Below are 20,488 nucleotides of genomic sequence, written 5' to 3'. Positions count from 1 at the left end.
TGTTAAATTCCTTGCTTCTTGTCTCGTTTGATAGATGTCATCGGTGTTTGAACCTGACAATTATGATCAAAGTCTAAATTAGTGGAGCCGAGTTGTTATCTTCCATGTTTTGTCCCAAACCATCGCATCCACACCTTAATGCCTTTTGACCCAAATGGCATATTTTAGTTATATTTTGTACTATTCAGAAAAAACAGAGGGTGCGGGGAAAAAAACGTACAAATATGGCACATCATTTTTATTCAGTCTAAATAAATCTGACCCATGATTATTAGAAGCAACAATATGAATCCTTGACAAGTTTCCTTCTTAGTCATCACACAGCTACACTATTTCTTTGTTATTATATTAGCTTGTACGAGAGAAAAGACGGCCTTTGATTGACTTTAGCACGAGGAAGGAGAATGTGCTGCAAGAAATGATGACAACATATAGCAGTACTAACACTGGTCTAAAAACCAAACAACAAATGGAGCAGCACAAAGTGTTATTGTTGACTGTCACACAGCAGAGGATCCATCAAGCAGAATGAAGTAAATGTACTTCCTGCTTTTCTTGCAGTGTTGCTAATAAATAAAAGGCACATCATTTCACCTTCTGGTTAGCGGAGCCGGGAGATGTGTCCTTTCTTTCTACCAGCACAGAGGACCACGTCGCCCGCTGACCATGTACTTCAACAAACTTCTTTTTTTAAATGAGTCATTGACTCAGTGAAGGAAGCGGATGCTCATTTTCTGCTCAACGTCCACTTTCTCCAACACCTGCAAACAATGTCCATGAATGAAACCTTTTAAAACACATGAAGTAAAAGTGTTAGCTGCATGTTTACTTAAGTAACGCAATGTTGTGTCTTCTTCCGAGAGGGGCCATAAGAGGACAAAATACAGAAGCACTGCTTTTAAGATGTCAACTGTAAGTCATTATTCTTATTATTTGCTTTAAAAAATAGATGTTCCTGCAAAATTATTTGCACTTAAAAATAAATGTTTGTAGAAGGGCTGGGCGATATAAGGAATACAGTATTTCCTTGAATTGCCGCCAGGGCGCTAATTATTTTAAAACCTCTTCTCACTTCGGCGTTTACCAAAGGCATGCGGTAAATTTAGGCCTGCGCTTATAAATTTGAGTGTGATGTAAGGATGCCATCATGAAAAGCACATTTAATAAAAAAAACGTTATTATGGTCTTACCTTTACTTATAAATGAAGTCCATGCGCAGCTCCTTCTGAACAAAAGCATCGATAACTTGTTTATAGAAGTCTTCCTTATCTTTCTTCAGTTTTAAAAGTCTCGATGGAGATCTTCCTTAATTACCTCCTGCTTCAATTGAAAGTCCAGTTTAGAAAACTGTTTTATTTTAGATATGTAATCCTCCATGTTAAAAGTGCAAGCGAGAGGAAAAAATAAAGGATGGCTGCTCACTCTTGCTGCTTGTTGTCACTTCTTCTGCAGCCGAGTCGTCGCAAGAAGGATCACTAGCGCCCTCTACCACCAGGAGGCGGGAGTCATTTAATGACTCATATTTGACACACGCAGCTACGGTATATTAATAAAGCATAGCTGCTTACTGTTCTTTTTAGCATATTCAATAGCTTGGACCTTAAATCCTACTGAATAGCTCTTAATCTTCTTCCCTTTATGCGATTTCAAATGATTGAAATCAGCCTCCTCCATTTTGAAAATGATGACAGGTGAAGTGTCACTCGTGACGTGACGAGTTTGACCCGGTGGAAATTCTAGACAGATGCTAATTATTTGGCGAAACGAGTTTGACCCGGCGGAAATTCTAGACTTGCGCTAATAAAAATAATATTTTGTGAAACGAGTTTGACCCGGCGTTAATCCTGAACCGGCGGTAGTACTAAGCATGCGCTAATTATTTTGCGAAACGAGTTTGACCCAGCTGTAATTCTAGGCAGGCGCATACTATATACCCGGCGGCAAATAAAGGAAATACGGTGTACGTAATATGTCAAGGATACGGCAAAAGCGTTGCTACAAAAAGTAGCGGCGCTACTAACGTGTAGCATCATTTGATAAGTCACCCGCTAGAGAATAAGGAGTGCTTGAAACTCCGCATGTCAACATCTCGGCCGGCGCCACACCCAACAAAATGCGGAAGCAACCGGCATAGACCCAATTCAGCCTGGCGTCTTCCATTTCCACATCAACAAAAAACTAGTCCACAACAGAAGGAGATAACGTCCACAGGAACCTACCACACTATTCGATTTCCTATTATGCAGCTCATTTTTATTTGACACTCTTTGAAGTATTTTGTGTGACATCATGCACAAAAGTGCACTTTATTTATTTTAAACTGTTGTAGTGGCATTCTTTACAAAAAGTGCACTTTAATTTAGTGTTGTTTTGATATGTCATCTTAGTGACATCATGCACAAAAGTGCACTTTATTTATTTTAAACTGTTGTAGTGGCATTCTTTACAAAAAGTGCACTTTAATTTAGTGTTGTTTTGATATGTCATCTTAGTGACATGCACAAAAGTGCACTTTATTTATTTTAAACTGTTGTAGTGGGATTCTTTACAAAAAGTGCACTTTAATTTAGTGTTGTTTTGATATGTCATCTTAGTGACATCATGCACAAAAGTGCACTTTATTTATTTTAAACTGTTGTAGTGGCATTCTTTACAAAAAGTGCACTTTAATTTAGTGTTGTTGTGATATGTCATCTTAGTGACATCATGCACAAAAGTGCACTCATAGCTTGTTTTAAAATGACTGACAATCTTGCACTTTCTGTTTTGGAAATGACATGAATGTTTGTGCCACTGTGCCAATAACTGTTTACTAAATACACTTTTAGTTGTGATTTCCCTCTCTGCATGAAAGTTTAAAAGTAGCATATATGAATGCAGTATGAAGAAAAATGTTTGAATGTAGACACATAGAATCATCATACTGCTGTCATTATATGCATCAAGTCTTCATTCAAGGCTAAGGCTAAATATCCCCATATATATATGGTGTACCCTCACATGGCCTAAAAATATCCAGATATGAATAAAATGCCATATCGCCCAGCCCTAATTTGTAGTAATGAATCTGATTAAAACATTTACGCAGTATGTTTGTGTTCAACTACAGTAAGTGTGCTCATCATAAACATTCCTGCAACTTCATTCTACACACTATGGCAGTTGTATCAAGCTTTACAAAACAAACACCACAATAGTATTGTGCAACCCTAGTATAAAGTAATAAAAAGTAGATTCCTGCTGTGTGGCGTGCTGATGATGATGATGATGAGGATGATGCAAGTTTCCACACGCACGCACTAAAGGATGTTGGTCAGACTTGCCTTGATGAACTCGTTAAAGGAAATGGAATTGTCGCCGTTGGTGTCGGCCTCCTGGATGGTTCTGTCAGCGATGCTGCCCAGCTGCTCGTCTGAGATGTTCACTCCCACCATCATCCTCAACACCTGCCAGGTACAAAACACACCTGCTTTACCTGCATCTCACGCTTCTCTGAGTACTTGGCTAACTATTAGCAGGAAGTCATCACCTCTTCAGTACACAAAGGCGACAAAATGTAAAGAAAACTAAACTGCTTAAAGTCCTACTGAAAGCCACTACTAGCGACCACACAGTCTGATAGTTTATATATCAATGATGAAATATTAACATTGCAACACATGCCAATACGGCCGCTTTAGTTTACTAAATTGCAATTTTAAATTTCGCGCGGAAGTATCATGCTAAAACGTCGCGGTATGATGACGCGTGTGCATGACGTCGCGCATTTTAGAGGACATTTTGTTCCAGCACCGTTCCCAGCTATAAGTCATCTGTTTTCATCGCATAATTCCACAGTATTCTGGACTTCTGTGTTGCTGAATCTTTTGCAATTTTTTCAATGAATAGTGGAGACGTCAAAGAAGAAAGCTGTAGGTGGGTAGCGGTGTATTGCGGCCGCCTTTAGCAACACAAACACAGCTGGTGTTTTATTGTTTACATTCCAGAAAGATGACGGCGAAGCTTTACTATGGAACAGAGCGGTCAAGCACAAACTGTTGGATTGGACCACACACACAAAGTACAGTGTATTATGAAGAGGGTCCCTTGCGAATGGCAGAGATGGGCATCGCCACCACCCGTCGACTGTTGCTGAAGAAGGGTGCGGGGCCGACCTTCAGGTTGTACAGGTACGACCATATAATCTCACTAAAACACTAGTAACACATTAAGCAAATAAGGTATTTTCCTGACTTATCCCAGTAAATTTGTCTAATAACATCTTAATCGCTCCCACTGTACGGTCTTTTTTTTTTAGTCCTTCACTCTCACTTTCCTCATCCACGAATCTTTCATCCTCGCTCAACTAATGGGGAAATCGTCGCTTTCTCGGTTCGAATCGCTCTCGCTGCTGGTGGCCATGATTGTAAACAATGTTCAGAGGTGAGGAGCTCCACAACCCGTGACATCACACGCACATCATCTGCTACTCAAGTAAATGTATTGTTTTTATTGTAAAGAGTAATAAATAAATTTTAATTAAATTCATCATTTTAGCCTCTGTTTTTTTCGACAAAGAATATTTGTGAAATATTTATTCAAACTTATTATGAGTAAAATAAAATAAAACTATTCTGGCAAATCTAGAAAATCTGTGAAATCAAATTTAAATCTTATTTCAAAGTCTTTTGAATGTATTTTAAACTTTTTGTTCTGGAAAATCTAGAAGAAATAATGATTTGACTTTGTTAGAAAGATAGCTTGGTCCAATTTGTTATATATTCTAAAAAAGTGCAGATTGGATTTTAATCTATTTAAAACATGTCATCAAAAATATATATTTATTGTGAGAAATCATTACGATGATCAGTGTTTCCACAAAGATAAACATCATTAATTATTAATAATAACAGAGTTAAAGGTAAATTGAGCAAATAGGCTATTTCTGGCAATTTATTTAAGTGTGTATCAAACTGGTAGCCCTTGGCATTAATCAGCCCCCAAGAAGTAGCTCTTGCTTTCAAACAGGTTGGTGACCCCTGCTATCCGGGATGCTACACTGGTACGTCGCTCTCCGTTTGTACGGAGAAGTCGGTTTTTCCAAGTTCCTAGTCTGAGGTTTCAAAAGCAAAGCCCACCTAGGTTGGATATCCTACTGGACAAGTAGGAGTCTTCACTACCCCAGAGTTGTCTTTCAAGTGAGGAGAGTAAACAAGAACAGAAGCTCCTGTAGTATTCTGACTAGTTTTTGAGTCGCTAAAACAGCCGTGTAGATTGTATTGTTGGATCTACGGTAATGTGAGTGTTCTCTGCGGTATATACTGTATGTGTACTACATGGCTAACATGTTTCCTAGTCATCCACCATGTTTGAAGCTAGCAGAATCTCAGCATATTTGTCCAGAAGTTGTTTGTATTCAGACATGGCAAGCACAAGAAAAGCTTTTGTGGATGTGGCCATCTTGAGTTCAGATTCTTTAGCCAGAACGCTCATAACTCGGCTGTGACGTCATTCCCAGATCCGACTACCAACTTCCGAGGTAAACGGAACGCGGCGTTATGTCCCGGTGAGGAAGTGGCTAAGGTGCGACCGAAGTCTTGCTTCTGCTGGCCATTAATGAAGAGTGAGAGTGATGTACCTGCAGCAGCTCGTCCCGTGAGATCTTGTCATCTCTGTCCAGGTCGTAAAGACGGAAAGCAACTGGAAAAGAAAGAAAGAAGAAAAAATAAGGAGAGTTTGGAGGTTGTTGTTTATGTCGCCGCCCTGGTGGTCACGCTGGTCACTCACACAGCAGCTTGTTGTTCCGGCTGTTGAGTGACTCGCTGGTGGCTTGGTTCTTGTTCTTCTCGCTGTCCTCGATGGGCCGGAAGTGGGCCAGAGTCCGCATGAAGCCTCGAAAGTTCACCTGGTCCTCGCTGACGAGACAAATGTGACGTTGACAACACTAACAACAACATCTTCGGAGCACTGGTGTCAAACTCCAGGCCTGGGGGGCCTGCCACTTCATTTTATATGGCCTACGAAAGCCTGGAAATAATATAAAACTACCTTATCTTGTCATAGTGAATGTATTCATCCTTTCCATTTTGGCAGAAAAACTTACATGTACTGAATGCAGTTGCATATCTTTTGAATTAAAAAAATATTTAATAATGCAACAAATGGTATATATATATATATATATATATATATATATATATATATATGTATGTGTCTTGCGTATTTATTTTTATATTAAAAAATAAATATATATATACACATACATATATACACATACATATATACATACATACATACATACATATATATATATATACACATATATATATATATATATATATATAAATATACACTGTATATATGTAAGGATTTCAAAGCAAGATATACGTTCAGTTAAATGCTGTAAAGAGACAATAGATTTCTGGCAAAATGAGCTGACAGTTTTTTTAATGTAAATACGGTAGTTTCTACAGGAAGTACAAACACAGTACCAGTGTTTTTCACAGTAAAACTATCTGCTATGTTTTTAAGCAAAAGAAAAATGAAAATGTGATAAAAGTTTTTCCATTCACTGTACAGTAATACACCGTAAAAAACACCGTCAATTCTACAGTAAATTTGTAGTGATTGAGCTGCCTGTATTTTCATCGTTAAAAATAGAACAATCAAATGCATAAGTAATTGTGTGATGATATCACGAGGCTAATTGTTCTACATTTATATTGATATATAATCACTGTTATGTGCGGCCTTCAGAGAGCAGCCATGACTGCAATGTGGTCCTCAATGACAAGGAGTTAGACATTCTTCTCTGAGGGAGACTGCAGAGACATCACACTTACCCTTCAGGGAAGAAAGCGTTGATGATTCGATCACCCAGAGGATTGATGGCCAACTCTGGAATCCTCTGGAAGTCCTCTCGACTGCACACACAAACACAAACACAAACACACACACACACACACACACACACAATGCAGGGACATTAAAACAATATTTGACAAGCGAACACAAACATCCGTTGAAAAAAAGTTTGTCTGGATTTTAGGTTGAGATGCAACACTATAAGTAAGTAAAACACAATCATTATTACAATGAATAATGTTTGTATTTTCATGATCATCAACAATGTTTGTTTGTATTTTCATGATCATCAACAACCAGCTTTACACTCTGGGCAGGGTTCTTGAGGGTGCATGGGAGTTTGCCCAACCAGTCTACATGTGCTTTGTGGACTTGGAGAAGGCATTGGACCGTGTCCCTCGGGAAGTCCTGTGGGGAGTGCTCAGAGAGTATGGGGTACCGGACTGTCTTATTGTGGCGGTCCACTTCCTGTATGATCAGTGTCAGAGCTTGGTACGTATTGCCGGCAGTAAGTCGGTCACGTTTCCAGTGAAGGTTGGACTCCGCCAAGGCTGTCCTTTGTCACCCTTTCTGTTCAGAACTTTTATGGACAGAATTTCTAGGCACAGTCAAGGCGTTGAGGGGTTCCGGTTTGGTGGCCACGGGATTAGGTCTCTGCTTTTTGCAGATGATGTGGTCCTGATGGCTTCATCTGACCGGGATCTTCAGCTCTCACTGGATCGGTTCGCAGCCGAGTGTGAAGCGACCGGAATGAGAATCAGCACCTCCAAGTCCGAGTCCATGGTTCTCGCCCGGAAAAGGGTGGAATGCCATCTCCGGGTTGGGGAGGAGACCCTGCCCCAAGTGGAGGAGTTCAAGTACCTAGGAGTCTTGTTCACGAGTGAGGGAAGAGTGGATGGTGAGATGGACAGGCGGATCGGTGCAGCGTCTTCAGTAATGCGGACGTTGTACCGATCCGTTGTGGTGAAGAAGGAGCTGAGCCGGAAGGCAAAGCTCTCAATATACCGGTCGATCTACATTCCCATCCTCACCTATGGTCATGAGCTTTGGGTCATGACCGAAAGGATAAGATCACGGGTACAAGCGGCCCAAATGAGTTTGGGTCTCTCCCTTAGAGATAGGGTGAGAAGCTCTGCCATCCGGGAGGAGCTCAAAGTAAAGCCGCTGCTCCTCCACATGGAGAGGAGCCAGATGAGGTGGTTCGGGCATCTGGTCAGGATGCCACCCGAACGCCTCCCTAGGGAGGTGTTTAGGGCACGTCCAACCGGTAGGAGGCCACGGGGAAGACCCAGGACACGTTGGGAAGACTATGTCTCCCGGCTGGCCTGGGAACGCCTCGGGATCCCCCGGGAAGAGCTAGACGAAGTGGCTGGGGAGAGGGAAGTCTGGGTTTCCCTGCTTAGGCTGTTGCCCCCACGACCCGACCTCGGATAAGTGAAAGAAGATGGATGGACGGATGGATGGATGGATGAATGATCATCAACAATGTTTTCCAACCAACAAGCATCACTTTCAACATCTCTTCAGGGTTTGCTTTTTCAAAACATTTCCCGATAGAAAATAATGCAAATAGAAATAACTTGTTCCAGAGTCTTAGTGTGGCCTTCATCCAGCATGCAGGCCATGTTTTACAGCACACTACAACATACTAACTGATGTTTTACAGCACACTACAACATACTAACTGATGTTTTACAGCACACTACAACATACTAACTGATGTTTTACAGCACACTACAACATACTAACTGATGTTTTACAGCACACTACAACATACTAACTGATGTTTTACAGCACACTACAACATACTAACTGATGTTTTACAGCACACTACAACATACTAACTGATGTTTTACAGCACACTACAACATACTAACTGATGTTTTACAGCACACTACAACATACTAACTGATGTTTTACAGCACACTACAACATACTAACTGATGTTTTACAGCACACTACAACATACTAACTGATGTCTTACAGCACACTACAACATACTAACTGATGTTTTACAGCACACTACAACATACTAACTGATGTTTTACAGCACACTACAACATACTAACTGATGTCTTACAGCACACTACAACATACTAACTGATGTTTTACAGCACACTACAACATACTAACTAATGTTTTACAGCACACTACAACATACTGACTGATGTTTTACAGCACACTACAACATACTAACTGATGTTTTACAGCACACTACAACATACTAACTGATGTTTTACAGCACACTACAACATACTAACTGATGTTTTACAGCACACTACAACATACTAACTGATGTTTTACAGCACACTACAACATACTAACTGATGTTTTACAGCACACTACAACATACTAACTGATGTCTTACAGCACACTACAACATACTAACTGATGTTTTACAGCACACTACAACATACTAACTGATGTTTTACAGCACACTACAACATACTAACTGATGTTTTACAGCACACTACAACATACTAACTGATGTTTTACAGCACACTACAACATACTAACTGATGTTTTACAGCACACTACAACATACTAACTGATGTTTTACAGCACACTACAACATACTAACTGATGTTTTACAGCACACTACAACATACTAACTGATGTCTTACAGCACACTACAACATACTAACTGATGTTTTACAGCACACTACAACATACTGACTGATGTTTTACAGCACACTACAACATACTAACTGATGTTTTACAGCACACTACAACATACTAACTGATGTTTTACAGCACACTACAACATACTGACTGATGTTTTACAGCACACTACAACATACTAACTGATGTTTTACAGCACACTACAACATACTAACTGATGTTTTACAGCACACTACAACATACTAACTGATGTTTTACAGCACACTACAACATACTAACTGATGTTTTACAGCACACTACAACATACTGACTGATGTTTTACAGCACACTACAACATACTAACTGATGTTTTACAGCACACTACAACATACTAACTGATGTTTTACAGCACACTACAACATACTAACTGATGTTTTACAGCACACTACAACATACTAACTGATGTTTTACAGCACACTACAACATACTGACTGATGTTTTACAGCACACTACAACATACTAACTGATGTTTTACAGCACACTACAACATACTGACTGATGTTTTACAGCACACTACAACATACTAACTGATGTTTTACAGCACACTACAACATACTGACTGATGTTTTACAGCACACTACAACATACTAACTGATGTTTTACAGCACACTACAACATACTAACTGATGTTTTACAGCACACTACAACATACTGACTGATGTTTTACAGCACACTACAACATACTGACTGATGTTTTACAGCACACTACAACATACTAACTGATGTTTTACAGCACACTACAACATACTAACTGATGTCTTACAGCACACTACAACATACTAACTGATGTTTTACAGCACACTACAACATACTAACTGATGTTTTACAGCACACTACAACATACTGACTGATGTTTTACAGCACACTACAACATACTAACTGATGTTTTACAGCACACTACAACATACTGACTGATGTTTTACAGCACACTACAACATACTGACTGATGTTTTACAGCACACTACAACATACTAACTGATGTTTTACAGCACACTACAACATACTAACTGATGTCTTACAGCACACTACAACATACTAACTGATGTTTTACAGCACACTACAACATACTAACTGATGTTTTACAGCACACTACAACATACTGACTGATGTTTTACAGCACACTACAACATACTGACTGATGTTTTACAGCACACTACAACATACTAACTGATGTTTTACAGCACACTACAACATACTAACTGATGTTTTACAGCACACTACAACATACTAACTGATGTTTTACAGCACACTACAACATACTAACTGATGTTTTACAGCACACTACAACATACTAACTGATGTTTTACAGCACACTACAACATACTAACTGATGTCTTACAGCACACTACAACATACTAACTGATGTTTTACAGCACACTACAACATACTAACTAATGTTTTACAGCACACTACAACATACTGACTGATGTTTTACAGCACACTACAACATACTAACTGATGTTTTACAGCACACTACAACATACTGACTGATGTTTTACAGCACACTACAACATACTAACTGATGTTTTACAGCACACTACAACATACTAACTGATGTTTTACAGCACACTACAACATACTAACTGATGTTTTACAGCACACTACAACATACTAACTGATGTTTTACAGCACACTACAACATACTGACTGATGTTTTACAGCACACTACAACATACTGACTGATGTTTTACAGCACACTACAACATACTAACTGATGTTTTACAGCACACTACAACATACTAACTGATGTTTTACAGCACACTACAACATACTAACTGATGTTTTACAGCACACTACAACATACTAACTGATATTTTACAGCACACTACAACATACTAACTGATGTTTTACAGCACACTACAACATACTAACTGATGTTTTACAGCACACTACAACATACTAACTGCCACGCAAGTGTAAAAAGAAGTGAATAATTGTTAATAGCATAATGGACTAATTTAAATTCTTACTTGGCTTATGTGACTTATTTTACTTTATGTCGCTTATCATAGTTATCTTTCAAACTTATCTCGTTGATCTCACTTATCTTACTGATTGTACTTATCTTATGTTACTGAATGTACTTGTCTTATTTTTCTTATCGTCCAGAGCTTACGTATTTAATATATATTTTTAATCATACTTATCTTATTGATTGTACTTATTTCATCTTACTTATCCTTCTTATCATTGATTGTACTTATATTATGTTACTTATCCTTATCATTGATTGCACTTATGTTACTTATCCTTCTTATCATTGAGTGTACTTATCTTCGGTTAATTATCTTTATTATCACTGATTGCACTTATATTAAGTTACTTATCCTTCTTATCATTGATTGCACTTATGTTACTTATTCTTCTTATCATTGATTGCACTTATATTATGTTACTTATCCTTCTTATCATTGATTGCACTTATGTTACTTATCCTTCTTATCATTGATTGCACTTATGTTACTTATTCTTCTTATCATTGATTGCACTTATATTATGTTACTTATCCTTCTTATCATTGATTGCACTTATGTTACTTATCCTTCTTATCATTGATTGCACTTATATTATGTTACTTATCCTTCTTATCATTGATTGCACTTATATTATGTTACTTATCCTTCTTATCATTGATTGCACTTATGTTACTTATCCTTCTTATCATTGATTGCACTTATGTTACTTATCCTTCTTATCATTGATTGCACTTATGTTAGCTATCCGTCTTATCATTGATTGCACTTATCTTATGTTACTTATCTTTGTTATCCCTGATTGTACTTATATTATGGTAAATGGGTTATACTTGCATAGCGCTTTTCTACCTTCAAGGAACTCAAGGCGCTTTGAAACTATTTCCACATTCACACACTGATGGAGGGAGCTGCCATGCAAGGCCCTAACCACCACTCATCAGGAGCAAGGGTGAAGTGTCTTGCTCAAGGACACAACGGACGTGACGAGGTTGGTAGAAAACGGGGATCGAACCAGGAACCCTCACGTTGCACGCCGTCCCCAGTTATCATGTTACTTATCCTTTGTATAAATTGATTTTACTTAGATTTTGTTACTCATCTTAGTGACTGCACATATCTTATGTTACTTATTTTACTGAGCTTACTTATCTAACAATACTTATCTTTTCTTACATTACTTATCTTGTTGATCGTTTTTTTATTATATAGATGTGACTTATCTTTCCTACTGATCTTGCTCGTCTTTCTTACCTATCCAACAGATCTTACGTACTTTTCTGGTGTTAAACTCACCTTACTTACTGTTGGGACAACTAGGAATAACATTTAGAAAAAAGCTCAGGTCACCCTAACTGCCAAGGTGACAACACGGGGGAGGACAAGATGAAGCCAGACTTGTTATGTGTAAACACACACATCAACAGTGGATTTATGCACCCTTTGTAGCAAATGTAATCATTGGCGGCCTCGTTACGTATTGCACACATTTCCTGCAGTAATCATCAAACTCTTGAGTTAATCACAAACTCTGAAATTGACAACAAGTTCCTCCAGTTTGACTTGAGAGAGTTGTCTAGTGTGTACATAAAGACTCAAACTAGTCAGCAAGCTTTCTCACTGGTGTTGCTGGTAAAAAAGAATATATTTCCAGAATGATGAGTAATATATGAACAAAGATAAAAAACATGACAACAATAGAGGACATAAAGGACATAAACATAAAAATGCAGGAGCTGCCATTACTACATACAGTTACAAAAGTAAAACTACGAAAACCCCCAAATGAATGCTATGCTAGCTCAACAAAACATCCACGTTAGCTTTGTATGGAATAACTAGAGGTGTCACAAATAAGTTCATTTATGCCATCAATCTAAAAATATATTAAATATGCAATTTATTTTGACCGCACATGCTCCTTTACCTTCTAACCCAGGGGTGTCCAAAGTGCAGCCCGGGGGCCATTTTTTAACGGCCCCACGCCACATTTTAAAAATACGATTGAAACATTTGTAAAACGTAAAAAGTGATATAAAACTGCAAACGGGTGAAATGTAACAAGAAAATGTTGCAATGTTTACTCTAATAACACAAAGCTGCCACGCCGGCTGTTTCTTTCTTTAAAAAATAATAATGAATCAAAATCAATGTCATTTTAAATAATTGACCTATTCAAGGCTTCAATTACGTCATGTTAAATGTTCCACTTTGACATATTTTTGGGGGAAAATGTTGCATATTTTGTGTTTGCAATATAAAAAACTGAGCTGTTTTTTAAAGAAGATCCCTAAAATGAACAAACAAAAAAAATAAACAACAATAAAAATTTATTATTGACGGATAGATCTGAAGTTGATCTCGAGATTATTGTGTTAAAAGTACAAAAAAAAGTATGATTTATTTTCTCACACTTTAATGAGTAGGACACTTTTGAATCCCCAATTATTTTAGTGTGATTTGTTTTTAATGTCATTGCTCAAAAAATAATAATTGATTAAAATCAATGTTGTTATGAGTTATTGACCTTTCTTAATGCTCTAATTATTATATAATCTCAAATATTCCACTTAAAAAAATAACTGGGTGAAAATATTGCAGATTTTGTGATTTTTCCATTAAAAAAAACACGTTTTTTTGTGACAAAAAGAGCTTACAACTTAAATCTTTAAAATCATTATATTGACAGATAGACTTAATGTTGATCTAGTGATTTAAAAGTTGAATAATAATAAAAAAATAATACTGAATAATGACACATTTTTTGGACCAAAACCCTTTGGGGTCCCTGACATCAAGCCTGAGTGAAAACCGAAATGTATATTTTTTATACATATATTGTATTGTTTTTTAAAATAAAAAAATATCAAAATGGCCCCCGCTTGCTTTGATTTTTCAGTGTGCCCTCAGTGGATAAAGTTAGGACACCCCTGTTCTAGCCTACTGCAACATTGAAATTGCCCTGGTGTCCAAATACATAGCGCCACGGCGTGGCGCAGTGGGAGAGTGGCCGTGCGCAACCCGAGGGTCACTGGTTCAAATCCCATCTAGAACCAACCTCGTCACGTCCGTTGTGTCCTGAGCAAGACACTTCACCCTTGCTCCTGATGGTTGCTGGCTGGCGCCTTGCATGGCAGCTCCCTCCATCAGTGTGTGAATGTGTGTGTGAATGGGTAAATGTGGAAGTAGTGTCAAAGCGCTTTGAGTACCTTGAAGGTAGAAAAGCGCTATACAAGTACAACCCATTTATTCATTCATTTATTTTAGGAGACCCTGCCCCAAGTGGAGGAGTTCAAGTACCTAGGAGTCTTGTTCACGAGTGAGGGAAGAGTGGATGGTGAGATGGACAGGTGGATCGGTGTGGCGTCTTCAGTAATGCGGACGTTGTACCGATCCGTTGTAGTGAAGAAGGAGCTGAGCCGGAAGGTAAAGCTCTCAATTTGGTCATGAGCCTTGGGTCATGACCGAAAGGACAAGATCACGGGTACAAGCGGCCCAAATGAGTTTGGGTCTCTCCCTTAGAGATAGGGTGAGAAGCTCTGCCATCCGGGAGGAACTCAAAGTAAAGCCGCTGCTCCTCCACATGGAGAGGAGCCAGATGAGGTGCTTCGGGCATCTGGTCAGGGTGCCACCCGAACGCCTCCCTAGGGAGGTGTTTAGGGCACGTCCAACCGGTAGGAGGCCACGGGGAAGACCCAGGACACGTTGGGAAGACTATGTCTCCCGGCTGGCCTGGGAACGCCTCGGGATCTCCTGGGCTTCCCTGCTTAGGCTGCTGCCCCCGCGACCCGACCTCAGTTAAGCGGAAGAAGATAGATGGATGGATAAAGCCAATAATGCCATTTTTTTGTGGGTCCCGTTATTTAGAAAAGTACTGATTTTTTTTTTAGTACCGGTACTAAATTATTGGTATGGTTCCAACACTAGTAAGGGGTACTACTCACCTCAAAGTTCCATTCTCTCCTTTATCCAGGCTGGTGAAGCGGCTGTACAGACGTGTGATCTGACTGTGGGAGACTGCAGGGAGGACAAGTCAATCAAGCAGGCTTTAGGATGCCAGAACAAAACCAACAGAAGAATACTGGAAGCCATAAAATGTCTTTCTAATCCATTTCCTTGTAAGGACGCGACTTCAGGAAATGGCAACATTCCCGAAAGCAGGGGTGTCCGAACTTTTTCCACAGAGGGCCGCACACACGGAAAAAATTAAGCATGTGGGGGCCGTTTTGATATTTTTCATTTTCAAACCATAACAAAATATATGGATTTTTTTTTTTTAATCCTTAGGACTCCTGGGAGCATAGAGGGTCTCAGTCACTAAAATGTTAAAAATAAGTCCAATTATTATTATTTTATTTAATGCTTACAGTAAATCTCTATATCAACTCGAGGTTGATATAAAGTAAAACCAATAAGGTTTTTGCATTTTTTGTCAAAGACAACTTTGTTTTTTATAGTAAAACTGAAATATGCAGCATTTAGATAGATAGATAGTACTTTATTGATTCCTTCAGGAGAGTTCCTTTATTTAGCAATTAAAGCCCTCAAAGATCAATAATGCAGGACACCATTGATTTTAATTATTTAATATTTTTGAGTAATCACAGTGAAAAATTGAATAAAATCCTACTAAATATATTTGAGATCCGAAAGGTTCCCCACTCATAAAGTGATGCATTTTTATTAGGTTTTTTTTTTAACTTTTAAGACTTAAATTTCAAGATCAACTTCCGATATATCTGTCGATTTGAAGTTTGAACGATTATTTTGTTTGTTTTATGCTCTTTTTTCAAAACTTTGATGTTTTTATATGGCAACCACACAACATATGCAATATTTTTTTTTCCACATAAAACTTTTTAAAGTGATAATTTTTAAGTAATAATTCATTATAACATACAGACAAAAGGAAAAAAAACTGCCTAAATGGCAGCTTTGTGTCAACATTGCCACTTTTTCTCATTAGATTTCACCACATTCCACTTTTTTTTAAATTTTGCAATACTATCAATTGTGAAATTTTTGCAGAATGTGTGGCGGGCTGGTAAACGATTAGCTGCGGGCCACAAATGGCCCCCAGGCTGCACTTTGATTGATTGATTGATTGATACTTTTATCAGTAGATTGCACAGTACAGTACATATTCCGTACAATTGACCACTAAATGGTAACACCCCATAAGTTTTTCTACTTGTTTAAGTCGGGGTCCACCTTCATCAATTCATGGTACAAATATATACTATCAGCATAATACAGTCATCACACAAGTTAATCATCATAGTATATACATTGAATTATTGACATTATTTACAATCCGGGGGGTGGGATGAGGATCTTTGGTTGATATCAGTACTTCAGTCATCAACAATGATATCATGTGAGAAATGGACATTGAAACAGTGTAGGTCTTATTTAGTAGGATATGTACAGCCAGCAGAGAACATAGTGAGTTCACATAGCATAAGAACAAGTATATACATTAGAAGTACATTTGATTATTTACATTAGGTTATTTATAATCCAGGAAGGTGGGATGTGAATGGAGGAGGGTGTTAGTCTAGGGTTGAAGTTGCCTGGAGGTGTTGTTTTAGAGCGCTTTTGAAGGAGGATAGAGATGCACTTACTTTTCCACCTGTTGGGAGTGCATTCCACATTGATGTGGCATAGAAAGAGAATGACTTAAGACCTTTGTTAGATCAGAATCTGGGTTTAACGTGGTTTGTGGAGCTCCCCCTGGTGTTGTGGTTATGGTGGTCATTTACGTTAAGGAAGTAGTTTGACATGTACTTGGGTATCAGGGAGGTGTAGCTGATTTTATAGACCAGGCTCAGTGCAAGTTGTTTGACTCTGTCCTCCACTCTGAGCCAGCCCACTTTGGAGAAGTGGGTTGGAGTGAGGTGTTATCTGGGGTGGAGGTCTAAAAGTAACCTGACTAGCTTATTCTGGGATGTTTGGAGTCTAGATTTGAGGGTTTTGGAGGTGCAAGCGTAATGGAAAAAGGGTTGAATGAGAGTTCCCGCTAGAATTTTCAAGGTGCTTTTGTTGACCAGAGAGGAGATTCTGTAGAGGAATCTTGTTCTTTGGTTGACCTTTTTGATGACCTTGGTTGCCATTTTATCACAGGAAAGATTACCCTGTAGAATGGAACCTAGGTAGCTGATCTCATCTTTCCTGGTGATAACAATGTCACCCACTTTTATAGTGAAGTCACTGACTTTAAAGGCCTACTGAAAGCCACTACTAGCCACCACGCAGTCTGATAGTTTATATATCAATGATGAAATATTAACATTGCAACACATGACAATACGGCCGCTTTAGTTTACTAAATTGCTATTTTAAATTTCCCTGGAGTTTTTTCTTGAAAACGTCGCGTAATGATGACTTGTACGTGTTGGGAAATATGAGCGCTGCACACACACACAGCTAAAAGTTGTCTGCTTTAACCGCATAATTACACAGTATTTTGGAGATCTGTGTTGCGGAATCTTTTGCAATTTGTTCAATTAATATTGGAGAAGTCAAAGTAGAAAGATGGAGTTGGGAAGCTTTAGCCACACAAACACACGGTGATTCCTTGTTTAAAATTCCTGGAGGTGAAACTTTACTATGGATCACAGCGAACAGAGATCCCAACCGAATGTCAACCAGCAGGTTTCGGTGAGAAATTTGTGGTTAAAAAGTCGCTTCTTACTGGAGATCAGCTGAGCTTGTGCCGTCCATAAAGCTGCCGTCGACTTCCCTGAGACATTGGCGTCAACACACCCGTGGAAACACACCTCCGACTATCAGGTAATATTAATCTCACTAAAACACTAGCAACACAATAGAAAGATAGAGATTTCCCAGTATTATCCTAGTAAATGTGTCTAAAAACATCATTTTTTTTGTAATTTTTTTTTTCTAGTCCGTCGCTATCAATATCCTCAAACAGGAATCTTTCATCCTCGCTCAAATTAATGAAGAAATTATCGTTTTCTCGGTCCGAATAGGTTTTTGTTGGAGGCTCCCCTTAGAAACAATGTGAGGATGTGAGGAGCCATCAACATGTGACGTCATCGTCTGCGACTTCCGGTACAGGCAATGCTTTTCTGTTAGCGACCAAAAGTTGCGAACTTTATCGTCGATGTTCTCTACTAAATCCTTTCAGCAAAAATATGGCAATATCGCCAAATGATCAAGTATGACAAATAGAATGGACCTGCCCGTTTGAAAAAAAAAAAACCTCATTTCAGTAGGCCTTTAAGAAGGTTGATGTGGGACACCCCTGGCCGGAAGCAGTTAGCATGGTGGCTAGCTAGCCCGCTCTTAGAAGTAAATAGACAAGTCACAGCCGCTTTTAGAAGTAAATAGACAACTCACAGCCGGTCTCCTTCTTGATTTCTTCAATCTCCTCCTCCCTGAGTAAGGTGGACGCCCTGGAGCCCATGTTGGAGCAAACAGCAGTTTGGGCTGATCTCACTCTCCAATATGACAAAAGTAGCGAAGTGGCTAGCTGTAGCAACAAGCTACACGCGCCGAGAGAGTTGAAGACAACTAACGCAGACTTTAGCGATTATTGTACTTAATTACTTAGTCGTTAGTTTAGGTTAAACACCCAGAAGACTCACACTAAGTGTTGTCATACAGCGAAAAAGGCGACCTTTATCTTCCTGGTATGTCGAGTGGGCGGGGCTGTAAGGGTTATCAAGTGGGCGGGGCTTACACAAACATAGACATGTATTCAACAGCAAGGTGCCGACGTGGCGGCCATCTTGGTGGGGGCAAAGTTCCCATGTTAGCCAACACAGGTATGTTCAATTGAATAGAAAGTACTTTATTGATCCCTGATGGAAATTCAATACCACAGTTCGCTCACAATAAACAATAAACACTTAAGTATTTTTTTACATGTGAAGAATATAAATGCAGTCTTTTATACAGCATTATTTACATGTGAAGAATATAAATGCAGTCTATTATACAGCATTATTTAAATGTGAATAGTATAAATGCAGTCTATTAAACAGCATTATTCCCCCCAACCCAACGCCCTCGATGCAAATCCCGTAGGGGTGATGAAAGGATGTTCAGCGCCAGAGATCTGCAGCCTACCACCATGACCTTGAACTACCTTCTCTGCTGGCTGTACATATCCTACTAAATAAGACCTACACTGTTTCAATGTCCACATTTCTCTGTTGATGCAATTGTTGATGACTGAAGTACTGATATCAACCAAAGCTCCTCATCCCACCCCCCGGATTGTAAATAATGTAAATAATTCAATGTACATACTATGATGATGAACTTGTGTGATGACTGTATTATGTTGATAGTATATATTTGTACCATGAATTGATTAACGTGGACCCCGACTTAAACAAGTTGAAAAACTTATTGGGGTGTTACCATTTAGTGGTCAATTGTACGGAATATGTACTGTACTGTGCAATCTACTAATAAAAGTATCAATCAATCAATCAATCAATCAATTCCCTCTGTTGCTAGATATCTGGAGATGTATGTTGTAATATGTATATGTGCTTTGCTATGGAGGTTTTTCCCCACTCCGAACTGGGCCTCCCTTAGGAGCCCAGTTTGGATTTTATTTTTTTACTCATCCTTCCCCAGCGTTTACCTTTTCCCCATCTTTTATAGGACGCCTCATGGCGACCCATCAGCGCTCTTGTTTTGTAACCCTGTACACTTTTTGTTTGTCTAATCTTGAACAGGTTTGTGCTGAAAACAAAGTTTCCTTGTACTTGTGCAATGACAATAAAGACCTATCCTATCCTATTCACATGTGAATAATATAAATACAGTCTATTATAAATGCAATCTATTATACAGCATTATTCACATGGGGTAGTGATGTTGTGTGTCAGCATGTCTGTGATCTTATTTTTAAAAAAAATTGTGTGTATATATGTATGAAAATGTATGTGTGTATATGTATGTATATATGTGTGTGTGTGCATGTATGTATATACATGTGTGTATATGTGTATATATATGTATGTATATATGTA

At 38.7% G+C, this 20,488-nt stretch overlaps 1 protein-coding gene across 1 annotated transcript; it reads right to left on the bottom strand.

The window, feature by feature from the left end:
* Nucleotides 1-223: 223 nt before the first annotated feature.
* On the bottom strand, nucleotides 224-19,161 carry chp1 (calcineurin-like EF-hand protein 1). The gene is made up of 7 exons (XM_061893906.1): nucleotides 18,840-19,161; nucleotides 15,422-15,494; nucleotides 6,822-6,902; nucleotides 5,767-5,894; nucleotides 5,618-5,679; nucleotides 3,324-3,446; nucleotides 224-761 (listed from the first exon to the last, which is right to left on the bottom strand). The coding sequence occupies exons 1-7, from the start codon at nucleotides 18,904-18,906 to the stop codon at nucleotides 708-710; spliced, it is 588 nt and encodes a 195-aa protein (XP_061749890.1). The 5' UTR covers nucleotides 18,907-19,161; the 3' UTR covers nucleotides 224-707.
* Between the last annotated feature and the right edge of the window lie 1,327 nt (nucleotides 19,162-20,488).

This window comes from Nerophis ophidion, linkage group LG03 (genome assembly GCF_033978795.1).
Source record: "Nerophis ophidion isolate RoL-2023_Sa linkage group LG03, RoL_Noph_v1.0, whole genome shotgun sequence".
Taxonomy (NCBI): Eukaryota; Metazoa; Chordata; class Actinopteri; order Syngnathiformes; family Syngnathidae; genus Nerophis; species Nerophis ophidion.
This window is presented reverse-complemented; position numbering and strand designations above follow the sequence as displayed.